Below are 22,482 nucleotides of genomic sequence, written 5' to 3' on the forward strand. Positions count from 1 at the left end.
AAAAAAAAAAAAAAATGCTACCGGGAACATGAAAAAGAAAAAAAAGCTGAAAACTGGAACCTGGGAGGGGAGGAATAAAGAATAGTAGTAAAAAGGACAAACGTAATAATAATAGTTTTAAAGCAAACTAAAAAGCAGGGGAAAAAAAAAATTGGGGCAGGGCAGGATGGGCAACCAGGCTCTGTCTGAGTAGATAGACTGAGATGGAATTCCTGCTGGCCCAGAAGGTGGGTGGGAGTGAGGGATGGCCCTACCTGCGTTCACCAAGAGGGTGTGGGGTATAAGAGTAAGAAGGGGAATGTCGCATCTTTCCTGTTGTCCACGTCTGGAATGTCCTTGTGGTTCCTGGCAAGTGGACCCTGTTCTTAAGTCCTTGGAATCTGGGAGAATGCTGTTGATTTAAATATCCAAAATGGTCAAGCTGCTTGTAAACATTCAAAATGGCTGTGCCCTCTGGATAGGTAAAAATCCACAGCTCAGGCTGACTTCCTCTCTGCTGCTTTCCCTTTTATTCACCAGCCACCAGAGCAGTCTGCCATGCAGTCCCTAGCTAGCAGGGCTGATTTTTAGGTTAATTCTTAGGTCCTACCATCACTTGGCAATGTCCAAGCTGTCTTTTCCGTCAGGATTTCTGCCAGACCACAGGTCCATATGTCTCCTTTTTTGGTGTTTTCATGCAAATTCTTCTGCTAGTTGGAGTTTAGTCTACTTCTGTATCCTTCCCTTCAAGGCTCAGGAGTCCAGGATTATCTTCTGTATCTGTGTTAATTGGTTCCCCTTTTCTTTGTTGAAGAGAGACATTTAAATGTCCTCTTTGGGGAACTGTCTGTTCAGGTCCTTTGCCCATTTTATATTTGGGTTATTGTCTAAAAGTTTGTTAAGTTGAGGAAGATTTATATATATTTTGATTAGTAGATTCTTCTGAGATACTCTCCTAGTTGGTAGCTTATCTTTTTACTTTTTTGGTAAAGTTTCATGAACTAAAGTTTATAATTTTTATCAGATCCTATTTATATATTTTATCTTTTGATATTACTGCTTTTGTTATTATATTAGATAACCCATTGTTGAAAGTTAGGCCTGACAGTGTTACCCTTGCTTGTTTATCTATGAATTTTATGGTTTTAGTTTGCCCATAATCAATGCAATTTTTCCATCACCTTTACCCCTCTTGTTCTCTCCCTTCCCCCCCTAATAACCACTAATAAACTTTTGGTCTCTATATATTTGCCTTTTCTTGTGTTTTCATATAAGTGAGGTTATATACAGTATTTGTCCTTTTGTGATTGTCTTACTTTACTCAGCATAATGTCTTCCAGCTGTGTTCAATTCTATAGCATGTATTAAGACTTCATTTCTCTTGCTGGCTAAGTAGTATTCTGTTGTACCACATTTTGTTTATCCATTCATCTGTTACTGTGTATTTAGGTTGTTTCCATCTTTCTGGCTGTTGTGAATAGTGTTGTAATGAACCTTGGTGTATATCTATCTTTTTGAGTTTCTGCTTTCAGACCCTTTGAGTATATACCTATGAGTGGAATTGCTGAATCAAATGATAGTTACATTTTTAGTTTTTTGAGGAACTGCCACACTGTTTTCCACAATGGCTATACCATTTTAAATTCCCCCTAGCAACGGATAAGGGTTGCAGTTCCCTGTATCTTTGTCAACATTTGTTACTATCTTTTTTTTTTTTTTAAATCTTAGCCATCTTAGTGAACATGAAATGGTATCTCATTGTGGTTTTGATTTGCATCTCTCTCATGGCTAGTTATGCTGAGGATCTTGTCATGTGCCTGGTGGCTGTTTAAATGTCCTTTTTTGGGGAACTGTCTATTCAGGTCCTTTGCCCATTTTATGTTTCGGTTATTGTCTTTTTTTAAGTTGAGGAAGTTTTATATATATTCTGGTTAGTAGATTCTTTTGAGATACTCTCCTAGTTGGTAGTTTATCTTTTTACTTTTTCGGTAAAGTTTTCATGAACTAAAGTTTGTAATTTTTATCAGGTCCTATTTGTATATTTTGTCTTTTGATATTAGTGCTTTTGTTATTATAGTAGATAACTCATTATTGAAAGTTAGCCCTGACAATGTTACCCTTGTTTATCTATGAATTTTATGGTTTTAGTTTGCACATTTAGGTCCTTAATCCATTTTTAATTTGTTTTGGTGCATAGTGTGAGACATAGGTCCTATTTCATTTTTCTGCATGTAGAAATCCAATTTTCCCAGCACCATTTATTTGACCGCTAACCAGAAGGCTGGTGGTTCAAACCCACCAGCCACTCCTCAGAAGGAAGATTGGGCGATCTACTTCCGTAGTGATACCACCTCGGAAACCCAAGGAGGGGTCACTATGAGTCGCTTCCAACTCTGCGAAAATGGGTTTGATTTTTTTGTTGTTGTTTTATTTATTGAAGAGACTCTTACTTTCCCATTGAATGGACTTACCACCCTTGTTAAAATCAACTGATCATAGGTGTGTGAGTTTATTCTGGACTCTCAGTTCTATTCCATTGGTCTATGTGTCTGTTGTCATACCAATACCAGGCTGTTTTGATCACCATTTTGATACTGTGGCTGTATAGTTTGTTGTTAGGTTTCTTGACCACTACTCCCATGGTATTGATTGTGGATCCCAGTAAAATGAAATCCTTGACAACTTCAATACTTTTTCATTTATCATGATGTTACTTATTGGTCCAGTTGTAAGGATTTTTGTTCTCTTTATGTTGAGATAATCCACACTGCAGACTGTATTCTTTAATCTTCATCAGTGAGTGCTTCAAATCATCTTTACTTTGAGCAAGCAAGTTTGTGTTGTCTGCATATTGCAGGTTGTTAATGAGTCTTCCTTCAATCCTGATGCTGCATTCTTCTTCATATAGCCCAGCATCTTGGATTATTTACTCGTAGCATAGAAATTGAGTAAGTATGGTCAGAAGATACAACCCTGATGCACACCTTTCCTGATTTTAAACCATGCAGTGTCCCTTTGCTCTGTTTGAATGAACCTCTTGGTCTACATACAGATTTTACGTGAGCACAATTATGTGTTCTGGACTTCCCATTCTTCACAGTGTTGTTGGTAGTTTGTTATGATCCATGCAATCAAATGTTTTTGCCTACTCAATAAAACACAGGTAAACATCTTTCTGGTATTCTTTGCTTTCAGCCAAGATCTATCTGACATCAATTCCACATCTTCTTCTGAATCCAACTTGAATTTCTGGCAGTTCCCTAGCAATGTACTGCTGCAACTGTTTTTTAATTACTTCAGCAAAATTTTACTTGGATATGATATTGTTTGATCATTTATGCATTCTGTTGGATCACCTTTCTTTGTAATGGGCACAAATGTGGATCTCTTCTAGTCAGTTGGCCAGGTAGCTGTCTCCCAAATTTCTTGGCATAGATGAGTGAGTGACTCCAGCATTGCATCTATTTGTTGAAACTTTTCAATTGGTATTCCATCAATTCTTGGAGACTTGTTCTTCACCAGTGCCTTCAGTGCAGCTTGGACTTCTTCCTTCAATATCATTGGTTCTTGATCAAATGCTACCTCCCAAAATGGTTGAATCTTGACCAGCCTTTTTTGGTACAATGGCTCTCTGTATTCATTACATTTGCTTTTGATGTTTCCTGCATTGATCAGTATTTTCCCTGTGGAATCCTTCAGTATTACCACTTGAAGCCTGAATTTTTTCTTCAGTTATTTCAGTTTGAGAAATCCCAAGTATATTCTTCCCTTTTGGTTTTCTAACTCCAGGTTTGTACATTTCATTATAATACTTTATTTTGTCTTTGTGAGCTGCCCCTGAAGTCTTCTGTTCAGCTCTTTTAGTTCTTCATTTCTACCATACACTTTAACTACTCTGTAGTCAAGAGCAGGTTTCTGAGTCTCTGCTGATGTCCACTGTGGTCTTTTCTTTCTTTATTGTCTTTTAATCACCTTTTGCTTTTTCCATGTTTGATATCCTTGATATCATCCCACAACTCATCTGGTCTTCATTTCATTTGGTTATTATTGTTCAGTGTCTCAACTCTATTTTTGAATTGGTTTCTAAATTCGAATCAGATATACTCAGGGTTATACTTTGGATCTTATGAATTTATTTACATTTTCCTCTGTTTCAACTTGAACTTGCAAATGATTAGCCATGTTCTGTTTTGCGGTCGGTACCTGGCTTTGTTCTGGCTGATGTTACCGAGCTTCTTCAATATAGTCATTGGTGAGCTGTGCTCTGAAATTGTGGGAACTCAGGTTGGTAGGTGGGTTTGGGGTACTGATTGAGAAAGTCTCTGGTATGCACCACTCCTCAGAAGGAAGATGGGGCAATCTGCTTCCGTAGTGCCTCAGAAACCCAAGGAGGGGTCGCTATGAGTTGGGTCCGACTCGACGGCACATAACAACAACAACAACAACATAGTATGCACTAGGTGGCGCAAATGGTTTGCATTCTGCTGCTGACCTAATGGTTGGCTGGTCAAACCTACCTAGTGATACAGAGGGAAAAAAGCCTGGGGATCTGCTTCCATTAAACTTACAACTAAGACAACCCTATGGAGCAGTCCTACTTTATAACACATGGGATTGCTATGTATTGGAATGCACTAGTTAGTAACTGAAAACAACACAACTGTGCTAATTCAGTTCTCCACGTGATATTTTAGGCCCTTAACTTTGCTTTGTTGTCCACTTGACCAAACATTGCCCCACTTCTCTTATTCATGCTTCTTAAGTGAAGGTTATATTATTTCTCTCTTTTGAGCTCTCCTTCTTTTGTTCGTGTGTCTTGTTCCACTGCTCTCTCCCTATTCCTTTTGTATCTCTGTATAGCAGGTTTTAAGAAACTCTTGTTGTGCAGTGGTTAAACACTAAGCTACTAACTTTTAAAGGCTGGCTGTATAAACCCACCATCTGCTCCACAGGAGAAAGATGCTGCAGTCTACTTTGGTAAAGATTTACAGCCTTGGAAACCGTGTGGAGCAGTTCTTCTCTGTCATATGTGGCCACTATGAGTTGGAATTGACTCAACAGCAATGTGTTGTGTTTTTTTTTTTTTTTTAAATAACAAATTTTTAGCTTCCGGAGCAGAGTATGTTAAAAATGCATATTCCTGGTAGAGGTACATCATCCATATCAAAACGCAAAATCCTTTGTCCTTCTATACTCACCAGGGCTGAGAAAGAAAGGTGACCTTGAGGCATTGTGATTCTTACGTACTCTAAAGTCAGGGAACCTTAGAATTGACCTAAAATACTAAAGGAGAGAAACATAGCTAATGATCTTCGTTGCACAACTAAATCGCCTAGGAGTATTTCAAGTTGATGTCTGAACTCCAATGTAGACCTCAGATATGTTCAGGGATGGAATCTTAGCAATGTAGTAGGTTTTATTGTTTTTAAAACACATTTTCCCAGTGATACTGCTATATGCCCCTGCCTTCATCTCTCCACTTCTTGTGATTTTTCCTTCCTTCTTAGGGTTAGATGGAAGCACCCCTGCCTTTGAGAGGGAGCGACTAATTAATCAGTTTAATGATCCCAGTAATCTCACCACCTGGCTGTTCCTTCTCTCCACTAGGTGAGTGGAACCCAAAAGGGGATGTCAGAGGGCTATGTTTGGGGCAATTGACTACATGGACAGGGACCCTAAGTCTCATTCAAGTTTAGTTAAAATAGGTCTGATCAGGTTTGTCACTAGTCTTAGAGGTTTCAGAGGGAGGACCCAAAGTGAGATTTCCATCAGTTAGAAGGATAGTCGTTATAGGATACCTTCATTAACAGTGACCACAATTTACTTTTCTCTCAGAAGTATTCTGACACTTACACCATGTGATGAGCATAAAAGTGTTTAAAAAAGTAGGAAGCACAATATAACTGTAAAGACTGATGGTGTTATTTGTGTCATGCCATGCAGCTCAAGGGTTGTGCTACCTTCTGCCATCAGAATGCCCTAGGCAGAGTATGAGCCACTCATTTTCCTAGGCTATTTCACTGAAAACATGACCTGTATGCAGCAGTTTCTCCTTGCCAAGTGACATGGCTCTGGGGCTAGGATATGGGACCTTACTTGTTACAGAGTGGTTGGAGAGTGGTTTTTCTTTCTGAGCTGGTAAGCACTTCTGTGTTAGATTTTTGGGGCACACTTTACTGCTTCAGGAGTATACAGGATAAAGAGGATGATGTTGTGGTAGAGTCACAGTGGGCAAACCAATTTGAAATCATTTTAATACAAAGGTCTCTGTTATCGTTGACTTGTGTCTTAAAGGGCTGGATGCTTGGGTGTGAATCTGATCGGTGCCAATCGAGTGGTGGTGTTTGATGCTTCTTGGAACCCTTGCCATGATGCCCAGGCAGTGTGTCGAGTGTACCGTTATGGCCAGAAAAAGCCATGTCACATCTATCGCCTTGTGGCTGATTTCACTCTGGAAAAGAAGATCTATGACCGTCAGATTTCTAAGCAGGGAATGTCAGGTGAGCCATCTTCCAGGCTCAGAGAATGACACGTCTATTAAAGCTACCCCATGTATAGTATTGGTGGTGGTGTAGTGATGGTGGTAGTGGTAGTCTGGGAACACAGGCTGGAGGGCTTTGAATCACTGAATCATGGAAAGCCAGTAGTTCCTCCCATGTCCTTCTGATTCCAGTAAGTGCTTAAGAGAAGACAACTCTACTTATGAAAAGTAGGTTTAATAATAAAAGCTAAGCTAGTTCTGTCAGTTTCTTCTATATGATGTCTTTGTTTTCCGAGGGCCAGAGTCCTGGTCTTTGACTTTCAGATATAGGATGGCCTGAGATGGTTTAGAGATAAGTGACAATGATGCCACCCAAAACTGCCCTTCTCCCAGCCAACTTTTGTACTTCTGTTTTTGCAGTCTTTTTGCCATGTACTGACTTTCCCTTGTCTGCTACCTTCTAGACCGGGTGGTGGATGATTTGAATCCAATGCTGAATTTCACTCGGAAGGAGGTGGAGAACCTACTACACTTTGTGGAGAAGGAGCCAGCACCCCAGTCATCCTTGAATATAAAGGGGATCAAGGAGTCAGTCCTGCAACTTGCCTGTCTCAAGTACCCTCACCTCATCACCAAGGTGAAGACCTGGGCACTTGTAGCCTTTAATGGGGCACTCTCTGGTGGCATAGTCCCCAAGGCATTTGACTGCTAACCAGAAGGCTGGCGGTTCAAACCCACCAGCCACTCCTCGGAAGGAAGACTGGGCAATCTACTTCCGTAGAGATACCGCCTCGGAAACCCAAGAAGGGGTCACTATGAGTAGGATCCGACTCGATGGCAGTGAGTTTTTTTTTAGTTTTTTTCTTCTGTCAGGGGAGGATTCTCTGGCAAGCCCCTTTCCCTCCACTGAGGTCTTATTTCACACAGGCAGTTTGGACTCATCTGGCTCTTTTCCTTACCCCTGACCACCCATCCTCACCCCAAGTCTCAATGCTGACATCAGCCATGACATCATTTGGCCAGTGTCAGTTTTCTTAGCAGAAATAGAGAGGAAAGTTGGGAAAATTTAGTTCTTTAATTTTCTGAACTCTCCCCATCCTTTTGGTATGGAAGTCAGGCTTATGTTACTGAAAGCTAGTAGGAGGTTAGACTTGTGAATTATATATGCTCTTGACAGAAAAAAAAGAAACCTGCTTGTGTCTGAGCAGACGTTTTGCTAGTGCCATAGACAGCTTTTTCTTGTTTTCAAAGTAAAGTTTATTGTGTATCAGTCATGGTGGCACAAAGACTGGTAATTAAATCAACATCCTCCTGTGTCCCTAGGAGCCTTTTGAGCATGAGTCATTGCTCCTTAACCGAAAGGATCACAAGTTGACCAAGGCTGAGAAAAAAGCAGCCAAGAAAAGCTATGAGGAAGACAAACGCACATCTGTCCCCTACACTCGCCCATCATATGCGCAGTATTATCCTGCCAGTGACCAGAGCCTGACCAGCATCCCTGCCTTCAGTCAGAGAAACTGGTGAGTCATCAAAGGGAAGGCTCTGTTCCTGGGCCAAGCTCAAACCTCTGAACCAATTCCTTTTTTAAACAAAAGGAGAGCCTACAACTTAGGGTTTGGCTACTGTGAACTAACAGGTTCTGTGCTTGGGTGAGGTACTGAAGAAGTTCAGCAACACTGGAGTTTTACGTGGCTCTGGTTTTCACTGCCATGGCTGGAGGAATCAGCTACTGGCCTTGGGACTCAGGAGACTCCTCTGAACCCCTAGGGGTTGGGGGCTGTAGCTTCTCAAAACACAGAGGCCCAGCCCTGCCACACAGCTGCCTCATAGCACCTTGGCCCTAGACCTTGCCTTAGCAGTGAGGTTCAAGGGTGAAAGCCAGGTCCTCTCTGGGTTTTGGGTTGTAGTCAGAAAATTTTGCTGCTCCTAATGATACGTCACTCTGTGATTGTGCCACAATCCTAGGCAGAAAATCTTTGGTGTTCTACTTCTTAGAACTGTTCAAAATCTGAGCAGAATATGGAAGCTGACTAAGAAGAAGTAGGGAGAGAGGCTTTTTGAAAGAAAATACAGAATAGTTACTTATGTGTGATTGTTTTTTCTTATTTTGAGACAAGATGTCTCACAGCCCTCACTCTTCCATTCAGTAACCAGATTAGCTGCCTGACTGATTTTAAAACCGTTTGATTGATTATCTGGAATTAAAGATCATTCTTTTATTTGAGGGGAATAGATTTAAAACTCTTTTGTTATGTAGATTCTCATATAAGAAACTTGGCAAATAAGAATATAAAGAGCTGAAACCATGTAAGATTTTAGAAGACTGATTTTTTTTTTTTTAATTAGTAAATTTGCTATATTTTGTGTACAGGTGCTTTAAAGTAAAAAGTCATTCCCTTTCAAAGCCTTAAGATTTTTCATTTCTATATGGTCATCCAAGATACTATTGCTTGAGAATACTCTCCTCCCCTGTCTCTATTCTGGGATTTTTCTATGTCACAGCAGGAATGAATTAAGCCTAAGTCTCATGGGAAGAAAGCCATATGGGGGGAAGATGGACAAGTGGGTTGGGCTGAGGACATGTCAGTACCATTCCTGCCCCAGCTGTGAGAATCACATTTGATGAGTCATGCCAGGGACCTGCTAATTCCTTACCTTTCTGAGTACATGTAAGGAGACCTTCTTACCCAGTTCCTGGACTCAGCACCTACAGAGTATGAGGCTTGGGCTGAGTTCTTGTCACTCTTCTGACTTCTGATTCTTGGAGGTGTCTCACTGACATCTCACCAGGGCTCCTAGCTCCTGCAAAGCCACCCAGGGCAGACCTTGGGGACGTGGGCCCTGACTTGGTAGAACTGTCTGTGACTGATCTGTCTGGGAATTTGGGAGTCCACAGGGTCCAGGAGGCTGCCCAAAGTGGCCTAGAAGAACTGAGAGCAGCAGCAAAGTGGAAGGAATGAGTCAGATGACTTTAGAAGAGTTGCAAAAATCTTTTAGTTACCAGCAGCTTTCTCAAGGTATCTACAGAGAGGTGAACAGTGAGGAGTACATAGTTGACTGTGTGGTAACATTTTGGTGTCTAGGTAGTATGAAATGCAGAGCTGGTGCCCAGGCTGGCTGAAATACTGTGTCATTTAGAAGGCTGCCTTTGTGCATAGTGCTCTGGCAGCTTCTGCTGTATGGTGTTCATGATTAGACAGGCACTCTAGAGACCGACTCAGGCAGAAGCCAGGGAGCCTGATGAAAGGTAATGCAGAGGAGAGAGGTGCTTGCATTACTTACTGAGAATTAAGGTTGAAGAGAAAGAAAGATGGTTAAAGTGTTGGGATACATGGGCTCTCAGGGTCACCTGAACACAAGATATCATGGAGCCCTTTTTCCTTGAGTGAGTGGGAAAATTCCACTTACTTTTTTTTTCAATTCAGGAGCTCTGGTGGCATTGTGGTTAAAGTACTGGGTTGCTAACCACAAGGTTGGTGGTTCAAACTCACCAGCCACTCCATGGGAGAAAGATGAGACAGTGTGTTTCTGTAGAGATGTACAGCCTTGGAAATCCTAAGGGCAGTTCTACTCTGTCCCATATGGTCTCTCTGAGTTGGAATCAAGTTGATGGAAGTGTTTTTTTTTGAGTGGGTGTTGGGGGGGTGGGTTTCAACTTACCATCCATTGTGGTTCTTCCCTGATCATATCTTTGCATCTTTCTAACTTACCTCCGAGGACTGATTCCTCATGTTGTTGTTGGTAGTTGTCATCAAGTCAGTTCTGACTCCTGGTGGTTCCATGTGTGCAGTGTAGAACTGCTGCATAGGGTTCCCAAGCCCATGACCTTTGGGAAGCAGATTGTGTGGCCTTTTTTCTTAGGCATCTGTGGGTAGGTTGAAGTGCCAATGTTTCCGTTAGTAACTGGGTGCTTAACCATTTGCACCACCCAGGGACTCCTCATGTAGACAGTCTACATTCTAGAGGAGCATATGTTTCTTGACATCTCCAGAAAGGTGTTATTCTACTGAAAATTGATTCTCCTTACTCTGCCTTTCTGTCTCACTTCTACCTCTAGTCTCTTTGAATTGACTGGACTCTGAAGCTGTCTTCTGATTCTCTCTCTCTCAGAAACAACTGAGTGTGGAGAATGGGGGAAATCTGAAGCCACTCTGTAGCCTTTGGAGAAAGGGAAGTAAGGGCTGTTCTGCTGAACTCTCTTGGCATGCTGGTCTTTTCTCACAGGCAGCCAGCACTGAAGAGTGATGAAAAGCCTGTGGCCAGTGTGCGTCCTGTGCAGTCCACCCCCATCCCCATGATGCCTCGGCATGTCCCGCTGGGAGGCAGTGTAAGCTCTGCCTCCAGCACAAATCCAGCTATGAACTTCCCGATCAACTACCTGCAGCGTGCGGGAGTCCTCGTGCAGAAGGTGGTCACTACAACAGGTCAGGAATTCCTGGATTCTCTTCCAGGGGTGCTTTTTTTTTTTTTTTTTTAATTACTTTCTTGCCATTGTTCTATGTGTGCATTTATTATTTGTGATATAAGCAGCTTATAAATATTTTTTTCCCCAATTACTTTCTTCATTCAGAAAGTTTTATTAAACATCTTCTGTATTGTAGGTCTTACTATGCTTGGTGCTGTAGGTAAAAATAGAGAGGATGATCCCTGATCTTGAGGAATTTGCATTTTGGTGAAAGAGCTTGTGTTAGGCTGAGTTCTAAAGAAGCAAAACCAGTAAAGCTTACATATACATATAGAGAAAGAGACACTTATCTTAGAAAAATGGCTCATGCACTTATAGAAGCTGGAAAGTCCCAAGTTCTTAGATCAAACATCAAGCTGGAGGCTTTTCCTGACTCACACTCTGCAAGGGCTGATGAACTCAAGGTTGGCAGGCAGTGTACTGGCTGTTGACTCCAATGAATGACGAATCTAAGATCTCCAGTCCGAATGGTGGATTGTTTGCTCATGGACAGTTGAAGGCAGCACAACAGAATCCCAATCCGCAGAAGAGTGTCTCTTTTCCTAGGATGTCCATAAATATACTGCAAGCAGCCCACACCCCTAGAACATTCCTTCTCAATGGATTGGCTGCTCAAAACATATACATCCAATCCCATGATGGGAATAACCCACATCACAATTGCTTAAACCACACAGAATTGTGGTCCAGCCAAGTTGACACATAGCTCCAACTATCATAGAGCTCAAGAATAACATAGAACCAGGTTTTCTTGAGTGTGGTGTGTGGGGTAGACTCTTACTACTACAGGGATTGCAGAAATGTCATTGGGACACACAGTTGGCCTCAGAAGGTCTCACAGAGAAGCTGTAAAGTTCTAAGTCCTACCTCACTGGTGTCAGTGGGTACAGGGGTCAGCCATCCACCTTTCTAGTAATTAGACCTGAATGTCAGTTGCTTCTTCTTTGTGAGTCTAATGTGGCTCGAGCATCTCCCCCCACCTTCCCAAGCCCAGAGATGGGTCAGTGGATCTAAGCAGCCCATCTGCTCCCATGGTTGATTCTGTGACTCAGGGTGATTGAGAAGGAAAGTATTTCATGATCCCGTTTTTATCTTGTTATTTAGAAATATTCATGATATGTAAATTTTAATGAAAATCTTTTGATTTTGCTGAGTGTAAAAATAATACATAGCCATTATACAATACTTGAAATAAACAGAAAGAAAAAGAGGACCCCTCATAATCTCACTATTCTGCTGATTCTTGAAAATGCTTTTCACTCTTTAGTCGGGCTTTTGAGTAACACCAGCAAGGAAGAGGATGAGACTATTTTTGGAGCCTAAAGTACTAAGGAGCAGATACATACATGCACATAGTTTAGAGAGGATAAAATAATACAGAAATAACCATATGAACTAAAATTTTTTCCAAAGCAAAAACTCTACAAAATTTTAATCAAATCAAGGGCAATTGATCAGAAAACTGATCGGGTTTCTAAAAAGTTTCTTGTTTTTATAGTATTCTTGGTTTAGACAATTGTGAGAGGTCCTGCCTTTTTCATCTTCTTTGGTTCTGAATCTTTGTCCTATTGAAAGGCTTCTAGAGAAACCAGTGAGGAGCTGAAGTGGATGTGGAGTTTACATTTTCTTTCCCTCCTTTTCAGTTGGGCCCTATGTAATCTAAATGTGAGATCTGTGTCTTCACTAGATATTGTTATTCCTGGACTAAACAGCTCCACAGATGTACAGGCAAGAATTAATGCTGGTGAGAGTATCCACATCATACGTGGGACAAAAGGTAAGAGCCTGACTGAGAGACCCATTCTTGTCCTTCCTTTAATTGAGACTACTGAACTGGGGAAGCAGAATAAATACATATGGCTTGAGCTAGAAGACAGGAGCTCTGGTAGTGTAGTGCCTAAAGCATTTGACTGCTAACCAGAAGGCTGGTGGTTCAAACCCACCAGCCACTCCTCAGAAGGAAGGTTGGGCAATCTACTTCTGTAGTCATACTGCCTCAGAAACCCAAGGAGGGGTTACTATGAGTCAGGTCCGACTCGATGGCAGTATGTGTGTGGGGGGGGGCGGGGCTAGAGGACGGATAGGAATCATCTATATGAATGGCACATGTAGGAGGAGGCTTGAGAAAAGGACATTTCTAGTTGCTGAACAGAGTTGGGTTGGGCCTAAGAGCTATCAGTGGTTTAAAAGAGTGAGTTAGCATCCCTGTGTTCCTGTATTTTCCCATCATTGTTATGGAGAATCTTGGGGGTGGGGATGGGTGGATACAGGGAAAAGGAAATTGGAGGGCAAAAGCTATGGAATGGGTTATAAGCCAACATTTATGTTATTGTGTCATCTTTACCTACTTGCAGGGGGGAGGGTGTTTCCCAATTAGGAAATAAACGTACTGTGTGGATGGAACACACATTGGTTGCATGATGGAATTTTTGAATGTGATAATTTAAAAAGGACACATCTGTCTCTGGCCTCCTTATGGAGGGAGATGAGATTAGTGGAATGAGACACCTGGAACGAACAGTGTCAGAACACAAGCTAGGCCTTTCTCTCATATCAGCCTTTATGCCCCAACACTGTATAAGGTTCCCTGAGGCTCTTTGCTTAGTAAGGAGGTTTTTCCCCTAGTCTCTGTTGGGTAAAGTATCGCTCGGCTCAGGGAGGTGTCATAAGACAGAAGGACACATATTAAAGCAAAAAAAAACTTAACTTGGCAAACTGGCCCACCGGCCAGATCCAGCCTGTAGCCCATAGTAATAGCCAGTGAGCTAAGAATGGTTTTCACATTTCCAAATGGTTGCAAGAGTTCAAAAGAATACTACTTTCTGACAGGTCAAAAATACAGGAAATTCACACTTCAAGATCAATAAATAAAGATATATTGGCACACAGTCATGCCTGTTCAGTGATGTATTGTCTATGGCTTACAAAGCTGAAAATATTTGCTATCTGGCCCTTTAAAATAAAGTTTTCTACCCCACCTCCCCAAACTATTGCCCTAAGATAATCTTTAAACCTTAAACCAAAAATAGCTTCTGAAATCCTCTTAAAACCAAATAATAGTTTAACTTAACTAGTAAAAAAGGTCTGTTTTGAGCATTATGCTTTTTTAAGAGCTATGTATATGGGATCAAAGTGACAGCAGCTACTTGAAAGTTACATAGTAAAAATAGAGGGCAGTTAGTTTATGTTAATGAGGAGGGAACAACTCAGAAAAGATGGGTGAGAATGATTGCACAACTTGAAGAATGTAATCAGTGTCACTAAACTGTACATGTAGAAACTGTTGAATTGGTGTGTGTTTTGCTGCATATATTATCCCCAACAACAACAAAATAATTTTTTTAAAAAACAAAATACAACAACAACATAAAACAAAATTTGCCTGCTCCTGCCTAAACCAAAAACCAAACCAAACTCATTGCTATCGAGCCATTTCTGACTCATAGCAACCCACATTGGGTTTCCGAGGTTGTAAATCTTTACAGAAGTAGATTGCCCCGTCTTCCTTCCACCGAGCATCTGGTGGGTTTGAACTGCTGACCTTCTGGTTAGCAGTCAAGTGCCTTATCTACTATGCCACCAGAACTCCTTTCCTGGCCTAAAGGCAGCCCTGAAATGCCAGGAGGTTGATGAAAAGACACACCCCATACCTAAGGGAAGGTGGATTAGTGCCTTGTTAGAATAGAAAGCAGGTCTTGAATTACTCTAGTGGAGGGAAGGAGGGTATTGAGACAATTTGTTTTCTTCCTCCAGATCTAGAGGACCAGGACCAGAGTATTTGGGAGCAGATGGGCCAATTTACTCTCATTCACAGTACCCCCTTTATTTTCTCCATAATATTTAACCCTTCCTGATGTTTCTAGTGTAACTGTCTGTCTCTCCTCTAGGGCTTAAGCGCCACAAGATAGGGACCTTGTCTGTCGTGTATTCTTGTACCTCTAGTGTCTAGATTAGTACCTGGTATATTGTAGGCATGCAATCAATGCCTGTGGAATAAATGAATAATTATGGGTCCACCCACTCCTCAGTTTAGGGATCTATAGGGGATTTGAGACCTAATTTTATAATATTTTCCAAGCCCACAGTGGTTAGGCTTAGAGTTTCCCAGGGTTGGCTGTGCTTTGTGTCTGCTTCTAGCGGTTTTCCTCATGTTTCTCTCTAGGGACATATATTCGTACCAGCGATGGGCGGATTTTTGCTGTCCGGGCGACTGGCAAACCAAAGGCCCCTGAAGATAGTCGGACAGCTGCCTCAGGTGTGGTAATTTGCACTTTTCATTGACCTACACAGCATTTTTTTGGTTTGGTTTGTAATTAATTTAATTTTTGAATAAATAATGTATGTATACATGGTTCAGAATTCAAAACACGTAACAGGGGATAAAGTGAAAAGTAAATTTTCCTCCTACCACAACCCCCAGCCATTCCTTGTGCCTTCCTTTTACTAGTATATTGTTTTCACAAGTATTCTATACAAATACATGGCACAGGGATATGTGTGTGTATGTGTGTGTAAAATACTATAGTACACTCTTTAGTTCTAAAACCCACCAGTTATATCTCAGTGCTTGTTCCTTATCATTCCTTCTAGATATGCCTCCATGAAGGTTTGTACAGGAGGCTTTTAGAAGGGTACAGGCATACTTCGTTTCATTGCACTTTGCAGATACTGTATTTTTTTACAAATTGAAGTTTTGTGGCAACCTTGCATCTGTTGGTGCCATTTTTTCAACAGCATATGCTCACTTCATGTCTCCGTGTCACATCTTGGTAATTCTCACAATATTTCAAACTTTTTCATAATGCTATTGCACACTTAATAGACTTTAGTATGGTAAACATAACTTTCATATGCACTGGGAAACCAAAAAATTCTTGTGACTTGCTTTATTGCAATATTCCTATCATTGTAGTAGTCTGGAACTGAACTTACAATATCACCAAGGTATGCCTATATAACACAGTGTCTTAGCTATTTCTCTGTTGCTTGGCCTTTAGATTGTTTTACTCCACTGTTCCTGACAGTACTGTTTCACAGATGTGTGAGTGTATCTGTAGGATAAGTTTCCTAGAAGCGGAATTCCAGGTTAAAGGGTGTCTGCATAGCCCATTAACAATGTTAGAATCTCTGCCAGATTTTCTTCTGTGGAAGTGGTTCTCATATCCTCCTACCACCAGGGTATGAGAGCTATACAATTTTGTATTATGGAAATTTTCCTACATATGGACAAGTTAGAAGAACAGAACTGTGAACATCCTATACCCTGAAATTAGATACTATGATTGTTAATATTTTACCATTTTAAAGTCATCTCTCTCTATCCTTCCTTTTTATTGTTTGAAACATTTCTAAGTTGAAGACATCCTGTCACTTTATACCTAAACACTACTTCAATGTGCATCTCCTAAGATTAAGGATGTTTCCCCCCTTACAACAGCACAATTATCACACCAAAAAAATAAATAACAATTCCCTATCACCTGGTATCCAGGCAATACTCAGATTTACCCACTTGTCCCAAATGTCTTTCATAGTTGTGCATTTTGTAAACTAGAATGGACTGCTTTGTAACGTCATTTTCCTTTTTTTCACTCTCCCTGCTCACTCCCCGCCTCCTGCCCCTAGAAAGAGTCTGACTAGTTAGAAAAACAATCTCATTGTTTCATGTCCATTATCTCATAGGTTCACAGTGACCTTAGAGTATTACAGATTGGAGAAGTAGGGTGTAGAGAAGTTACAAATCTTGCATGGATAGATTTGTTCACTAAATCAAAAATGAGACACATAATCTAAGAATGGAATTCTTTATTTGTGACTGTGAAAGGTTGACTAGATGATGCTGTTCGGACATTAAACTATTTGAATTTTGAGGACCATAGTATAGGATTTATTTTTTAATAAAATTTTTTCCTATACCTTCCTTCTCTGCCTGGCCATTCTGGTTCTCAGTTACCTACATTCTGTCCCCAGGTTCTCAGGGGCCTTCTCGTGAGTCCACAAGCAACGGCAGACACAGTGCCTCATCACCCAAAGCCCCAGACCCTGAGGGGCTGGCCAGGCCCGTCTCTCCCGACAGCCCAGAGATCATCAGTGAGCTCCAGCAGTATGCAGATGTGGCTGCTGCCCGGGAATCCCATCAGAACTCCCCCAGCACCAATGCCGCCCTGCCTGGCCCCCCGGCCCAACTCGTGGACAATAGTGCTGTTCCTGGGACAGCTCTTGGGACTGAGCCTCGACTTGGGGGTCATTGCCTCAACAGTTCCCTCCTAGTGACCAGCCAGCCCTGTGGTGACAGGCACTCAGTCCTGGACTTAAGAGGCCACAAGCGAAAGTTGGCCACACCACCTGCTTCCCAGGAGTCAGTCCGCCGGCGATCCAGGAAGGGCCATCTGCCAGCCCCCGTGCAGCCGTATGAACACGGGTATCCAGTTTCTGGCGGGTTTGCCATGCCACCCGTCTCCTTAAACCATAACCTCACCCCTCCCTTCACCTCCCAGGCTGGGGAGAACTCCCTATTTATGGGCAGTACTCCTTCCTACTACCAGCTGTCCAATTTGCTGGCAGATGCCCGCCTGGTATTCCCAGTGACTACTGACCCTCTGGTGCCAGCAGGCCCTGTCAGTTCCTCCTCCACGGCTACCTCAGTCACTGCCAGCACCCCCTCCTTCATGCTCAACCCCTCTGTGCCAGGGATACTACCCAGCTACTCACTCCCATTCTCACAGCCACTCCTGTCCGAGCCGAGGATGTTTGCGCCTTTTCCTTCCCCTGTCTTGCCCAGCAACCTTTCGCGGGGCATGTCTGTCTACCCAGGCTACATGTCCCCACATGCAGGCTACCCAGCTGGTGGCCTCCTTCGGTCCCAGGTGCCTCCGTTTGACTCTCACGAGGTTGCTGAGGTGGGGTTCAGCTCCAATGACGACGAGGATAAGGACGATGATGTGATAGAGGTCACTGGGAAATAGCTGGGGAGCCCCTCCCCACCTCACTTGGGGTCCTCAGCAGGTTGCCCACCAAGCTGGAAGGCAGTGATCTGGGCTCTCTGAGAATAGGGCAGTTGACAAAAAGGAAAAGGAAGAGAAGAAAGAAGAGTGGTTGACCATAGTGGCAGGACTCGGCTGCAGTTTAACAAAAGAGGCAAAATATCCACCAGGGCAGCAATAGCAGGGAAAACAGGGACCCAAAATAGTGACGGGGGGGCGGGGCAGCCTGCCTCTCTTCCTGCCTGCTTTGCTTATACTGTCTGCTTGCTTATTCACCCATCTGAGTGTAGAGGCCCATATCCCATTTCTGTCTTTGGAAACATTCTCTCCCGAGAGAGCTGCCTTACTAGGTGACTTAGCTTGGCCTGGGGAGGGGGAGGGAGGGTGATAGAGGGCAGATGGGCAGGGGAGCAGACTGAGATTCCATGTAAAGTGGGGTCTATTTAGGGGTGGGAAGGAAGCAGACCAGGTGTATGTGTTTGAGTGTGTGTACGTGTGTGTGTAAGTATGTATATGTACAACAGGCCAGGGGTGAAGGTGGGAGGGCAGGGAGGGGGGGAATGGGCTAAGGGGGAAACTTGAAAATGCATTTATCTTTTGTAAGTGGAAATCAGAGTGTGGTGGTTCATGGCAACTATTTGTGTGAACTTCAGGGTGAGCACAGGAGAACAGCCATGGAAACCATAAGTTTCCTTCTAGTTGGGTAAAAAGAAGGCTCAGCTAACCCAAGTCCCTGGTTTTCAGAGCCACATTTGTTTTAGAATTTGGAGGAAATCATGAGACAAAATGGGCATTACCAATCTCTGTCTCTTTCCCCAGTGGCTGTCTCTGAGCAGCTCTCCCTTTCCAGGATGTGAGATTGTCTGTGTGCAGAGGCTGGGAGGGTAAAGCGTTACTCTGTGTGAGTGAGTGGGCAGGACTTATAGCTGAAAGAGACATTCTTTACATGGACGGAACTGAACCCCCAACTGCCTATCCTGGTGGCCTTTCTTTATCCCTCTTCTTCCCTATTAGAGAGCTCCATGTTAATTTATTTCTTATGGGAAATTATTTATTATTTGGATTTTTCATGTGTCTTGTTTTTTTGGCTTGCTTGTTTGTTTTAGGTGGGTTTTAGGGGAAAAGATGGTAGGAGATGGGAAGTTATAAGATATTTCAGACCCATAGCTTCTGGTAAAAAAAAAAAAAAAAAAATCTGGGGTGGATAGTAAATTGACCTGGGAAAGAAAGTTAGACTTGACCAGAGTTTACACTAAACAGCTATGTTTTGGGGAGATGACTTCACAGGAAGATCAAGGAATCCTGGGACTGGGCAGTTAGTGGGGATGAGTCTCACTCCACAAAGACCAAAACAAATTTGGAGTTGTGTACTCATGGCATAACCTTAGAGGCAGGCTCTCTTATGCTTAGTAGTGAAGCTGTTGAAAGGAGGCTGCTGGGGAACAGGGAACAGACTTGATTTCCTGTTGGGCGATGGCTTGGCTTCTCCAGCCTATCAGATGATCAGTGTGGGTCTGGTTTCTGCTACTTCCATCCTCCCACAGAGGAGCATGGAAGAGCCCTTATCTGTAAGAGCCTGAGTCTTGATTTCTCTTAAAAGAACATACCAGTCATTCTGGGTCTCCCCTTTGTTGTTGATGTCCAGGGGCAAGGCTGTAGTCCTTGAGCATAAACACTGGCTGTCTTCCTATTGGCTTTCCTGCCTTGCCCTTGCCCCACTATTGAGACTTTGCCAGGCATTCTTTACGATGAACAAACTTTGTGTGGCTTTAGAGCTTTACCACCCACCCGGGGATAACCTGGCCAGGAAGTTACTACACTTGCCTCTCCCCAGACCAAGAGGCAGCCTAGCCAGTTTCAGCTGCTTGTACAACTCTTCTGACTAACCCCTGTTTGCATTTTTGGGGGGCCTCAACACACTTTGGGGTATTATCCTCAGAGAAGAGACAAAGGAGATGGCTGATGGGGTGTGTGCGTGTGTATCTGTGTGCTGTCCAGTAACACCAAAAGTGGAACTTAAAGAGCTTTTTCTGTTTTCATAAGCACCCTGTCAAACCCTTAACTCTGCTACTCATAGAAGCCTTAGATCTACAGTTTAGCTATGCAAATTACTTTTTTAATTTAAAAATAGCAGTTCCAACCAGTGCTTTCTTTTTCAGATGCATCCTAAGGATGGAGGGTAATGGGATTCAGTTGGAGTGGGCTCTCAGGTTTAAGTTGGTACAGTAGTAGTGAGCTAGTCTGGATTCTGATCTGCAGAGCACACTCACAACCTGGGCTACACTGACTGACTAAGGTCCTGGAGCACTGGGATCCTAAAGGGTGTGTGTGTGTGTGTGTGTGTGTGTGTGTTTGAGGGAAATAGGGACATTTCTATGTTCACGTCTAGAAAGTCACTGCAGCAGGCTCTGAGAATCCAGAACCCATCCCAACCCATACAGAAACTAGTCACTGCACGTGGAGGGGCTTTTCAAGTTGCCAGGAAGGGAATGCGTGTTCTGAGAGGCTCACTCTCTACCTGGTGGGTCAAGGGGCTGGGTCTTGCTTCATCTTGGGAGAGGCCATAATTCTGGAAGGCTGACCTGGCTACAGAAGGCTTTCTTTGATATGTGCAGCTTATTTTGTGTGTGTGTGTGTGTGTGTGTAAGGGAAGGGTCTGGAGGTGTGCGTATGTGTAGCAGAGGGTGGGGTAGGGTAGAAAATGGGAAATTGGAGTGCTACTGTTTCTGTGCTTTGGGTTTTTGTTTTTTAATGAACCTGAAAACACTTCCCTGACTTTTCTGTTGTCTCTTTATGTGTTTGCTGATAGGCAAATGTGCATGCACACCAAACATGAGCCAGTGTGTAAGGAAAGCAGGAGATGTGTCAGAACCTAAGAACCATGTTTTATAGCCTCTTTGATAAGGAACACTTGGTGGTGGCTCCTACCCACTATCCAGGTCTGAATGAGGGGAAAATGGTGATAGAAGGAAGGCACAAGACCAGACCTAGGCATTTTTCCTCACTGTTGTCTTCCACAGGCTGTTTTCTAGGGCCTTTCAGGCCCCATCCATCTGGTATAGCCTAGGTTCTCAGCCTAAAGATCCCAGGACTGTTGTAATGATTCAGGAATACCATTTGTAGTGATGCTTGTTCCTTTTCTTAATGTGTTTCTGGATAAAAATTAGACAGGGACAAGGCAGTCATTTAAGTAAGAAAATAAATGAACCATGTTGGATCAGAACTGTTCCTTCAGATTGGATATTTGCAAAGTCGTCATCCCCTTGAGTTGTGCTTCTTAAGCACCCATCTCATCATCTCTTAAGAATAACTCAATTTGGTCTTTGGAACTCTCTTCCCTAGGAATTGGCATGTGGAGTCTTTATATACTTGTAAGTCTCATCTAAATATGAAATTTCCCACTCCAGGAGCTTGAAGCAAAGGGCTGGGGCAATGTTTAAAGTCCAGTTTTGCAGATCGGTTGAAAATGCAAGCAGACTTCTGTGGTCTGTGTGGAACTGTCACTCCTAAAACTGCCTGCAGAGCAGGACCCTCTCTCCTCAGTCTTTTTAAGCCTGGCAATTGCTCTGGAACTGAATCTGCATCCCACATCCCCGGGTGGGTCTTCTGGAAGCTTTACATTCCTCATTCCTAGTGTTCCTGGATTTGACCCCTTTCCTCCTGCCTCTCAGCTCCCTGTGATTTCTCAGGAGACTGATGTCTCCCTTCTGAGCCATGGCCTCCTGTGCACCTAGCAAAGTGGCTCTTACTCCCACCAAAATTCCCAAAAGCAGAGATCCTCTCCCCAAAGGACCCCCCAGGAGACTTTCTGACCCTCTGCTGACTGTTTCCAGGAAATCAGTACCTCATAGCCTGTCTGTGAGAATGTCCTGATCTCCATTAGTCACCTTCTGACTCTGTTCTCCTTCTGCTGTCTGTCCTATATATTCCTTTGTGACCCCTTATTGCCCGTTATGTGCCAGTACCTTGGCCCTGGGCCTTTTAGGAATTGCTGAGTCTTAAAACAATGAACTTCTGAGCAGGCAATGCCCATTTTTACCCTTCAGAGTCCTGAGTCTACCCTTTCCCCTCTCAGATCAGTTTGATGTAGTGATCCAGTGCATTTGATAGCCAGGCAGGCAGCAGAGTGCAGTACAGAGGGCTGGGAGGTTTGGGTACTCTCCATTACCACTACTGGGGTGATACTCAGAAAAAGGGACCTTATACTGTGACCTGACACAGGACCCTCCCTGGAAGAGAGCTCAGCCCAGGTGTATGTGTGTATGCGTGCGTGTGTGTATGTGCACCTTGATGTAAACTGACTTATCTGGTTGTGCTACTCAGGGTGGGTTGGAGACTCACCAGAAGAGTCTCCTCAGCCTGCCCAAGACTGGTTTTCTGCTGTTCCCACTCCAGGTGTCAGGGAAAGGGGGTCCAGGTGTGTTGAGGGGGTTGCAATGGATAACCACTAAGGCCACACTGCTGCCAGGAAGAATAGGGGAAGATGAGGTGGCCCAGGTACCTGGCACCTGGCTTTGGTTTTCCATCTTCTTTCCTCAGGATGCCCCCTGAGGCCTGGGACCTGCACCTAGCTT

General features: G+C 43.2%; 1 protein-coding gene across 1 annotated transcript in view; it reads left to right on the top strand.

Moving 5' to 3' along the window:
- Positions 1 to 17,890, top strand: part of RAD54L2 (RAD54 like 2) — a 90,107-nt gene extending 72,217 nt beyond the window's left edge. Inside the window, exons 14-21 of the mRNA XM_007952024.2 lie at positions 5,487 to 5,586; positions 6,274 to 6,479; positions 6,925 to 7,097; positions 7,784 to 7,980; positions 10,685 to 10,884; positions 12,613 to 12,702; positions 15,088 to 15,180; positions 16,896 to 17,890. Coding sequence (XP_007950215.1) covers positions 5,487 to 5,586; positions 6,274 to 6,479; positions 6,925 to 7,097; positions 7,784 to 7,980; positions 10,685 to 10,884; positions 12,613 to 12,702; positions 15,088 to 15,180; positions 16,896 to 17,890 — 2,054 coding nt within the window. The remainder of the gene's footprint in view (positions 1 to 5,486; positions 5,587 to 6,273; positions 6,480 to 6,924; positions 7,098 to 7,783; positions 7,981 to 10,684; positions 10,885 to 12,612; positions 12,703 to 15,087; positions 15,181 to 16,895) is intronic.
- The last annotated feature ends 4,592 nt before the right edge of the window (positions 17,891 to 22,482 follow it).

Source organism: Orycteropus afer, unplaced genomic scaffold, assembly GCF_000298275.1.
Source record: "Orycteropus afer afer isolate SDZICR_OR568_19922 unplaced genomic scaffold, OryAfe1.0 scaffold00323, whole genome shotgun sequence".
NCBI classification, from domain to species: Eukaryota; Metazoa; Chordata; class Mammalia; order Tubulidentata; family Orycteropodidae; genus Orycteropus; species Orycteropus afer.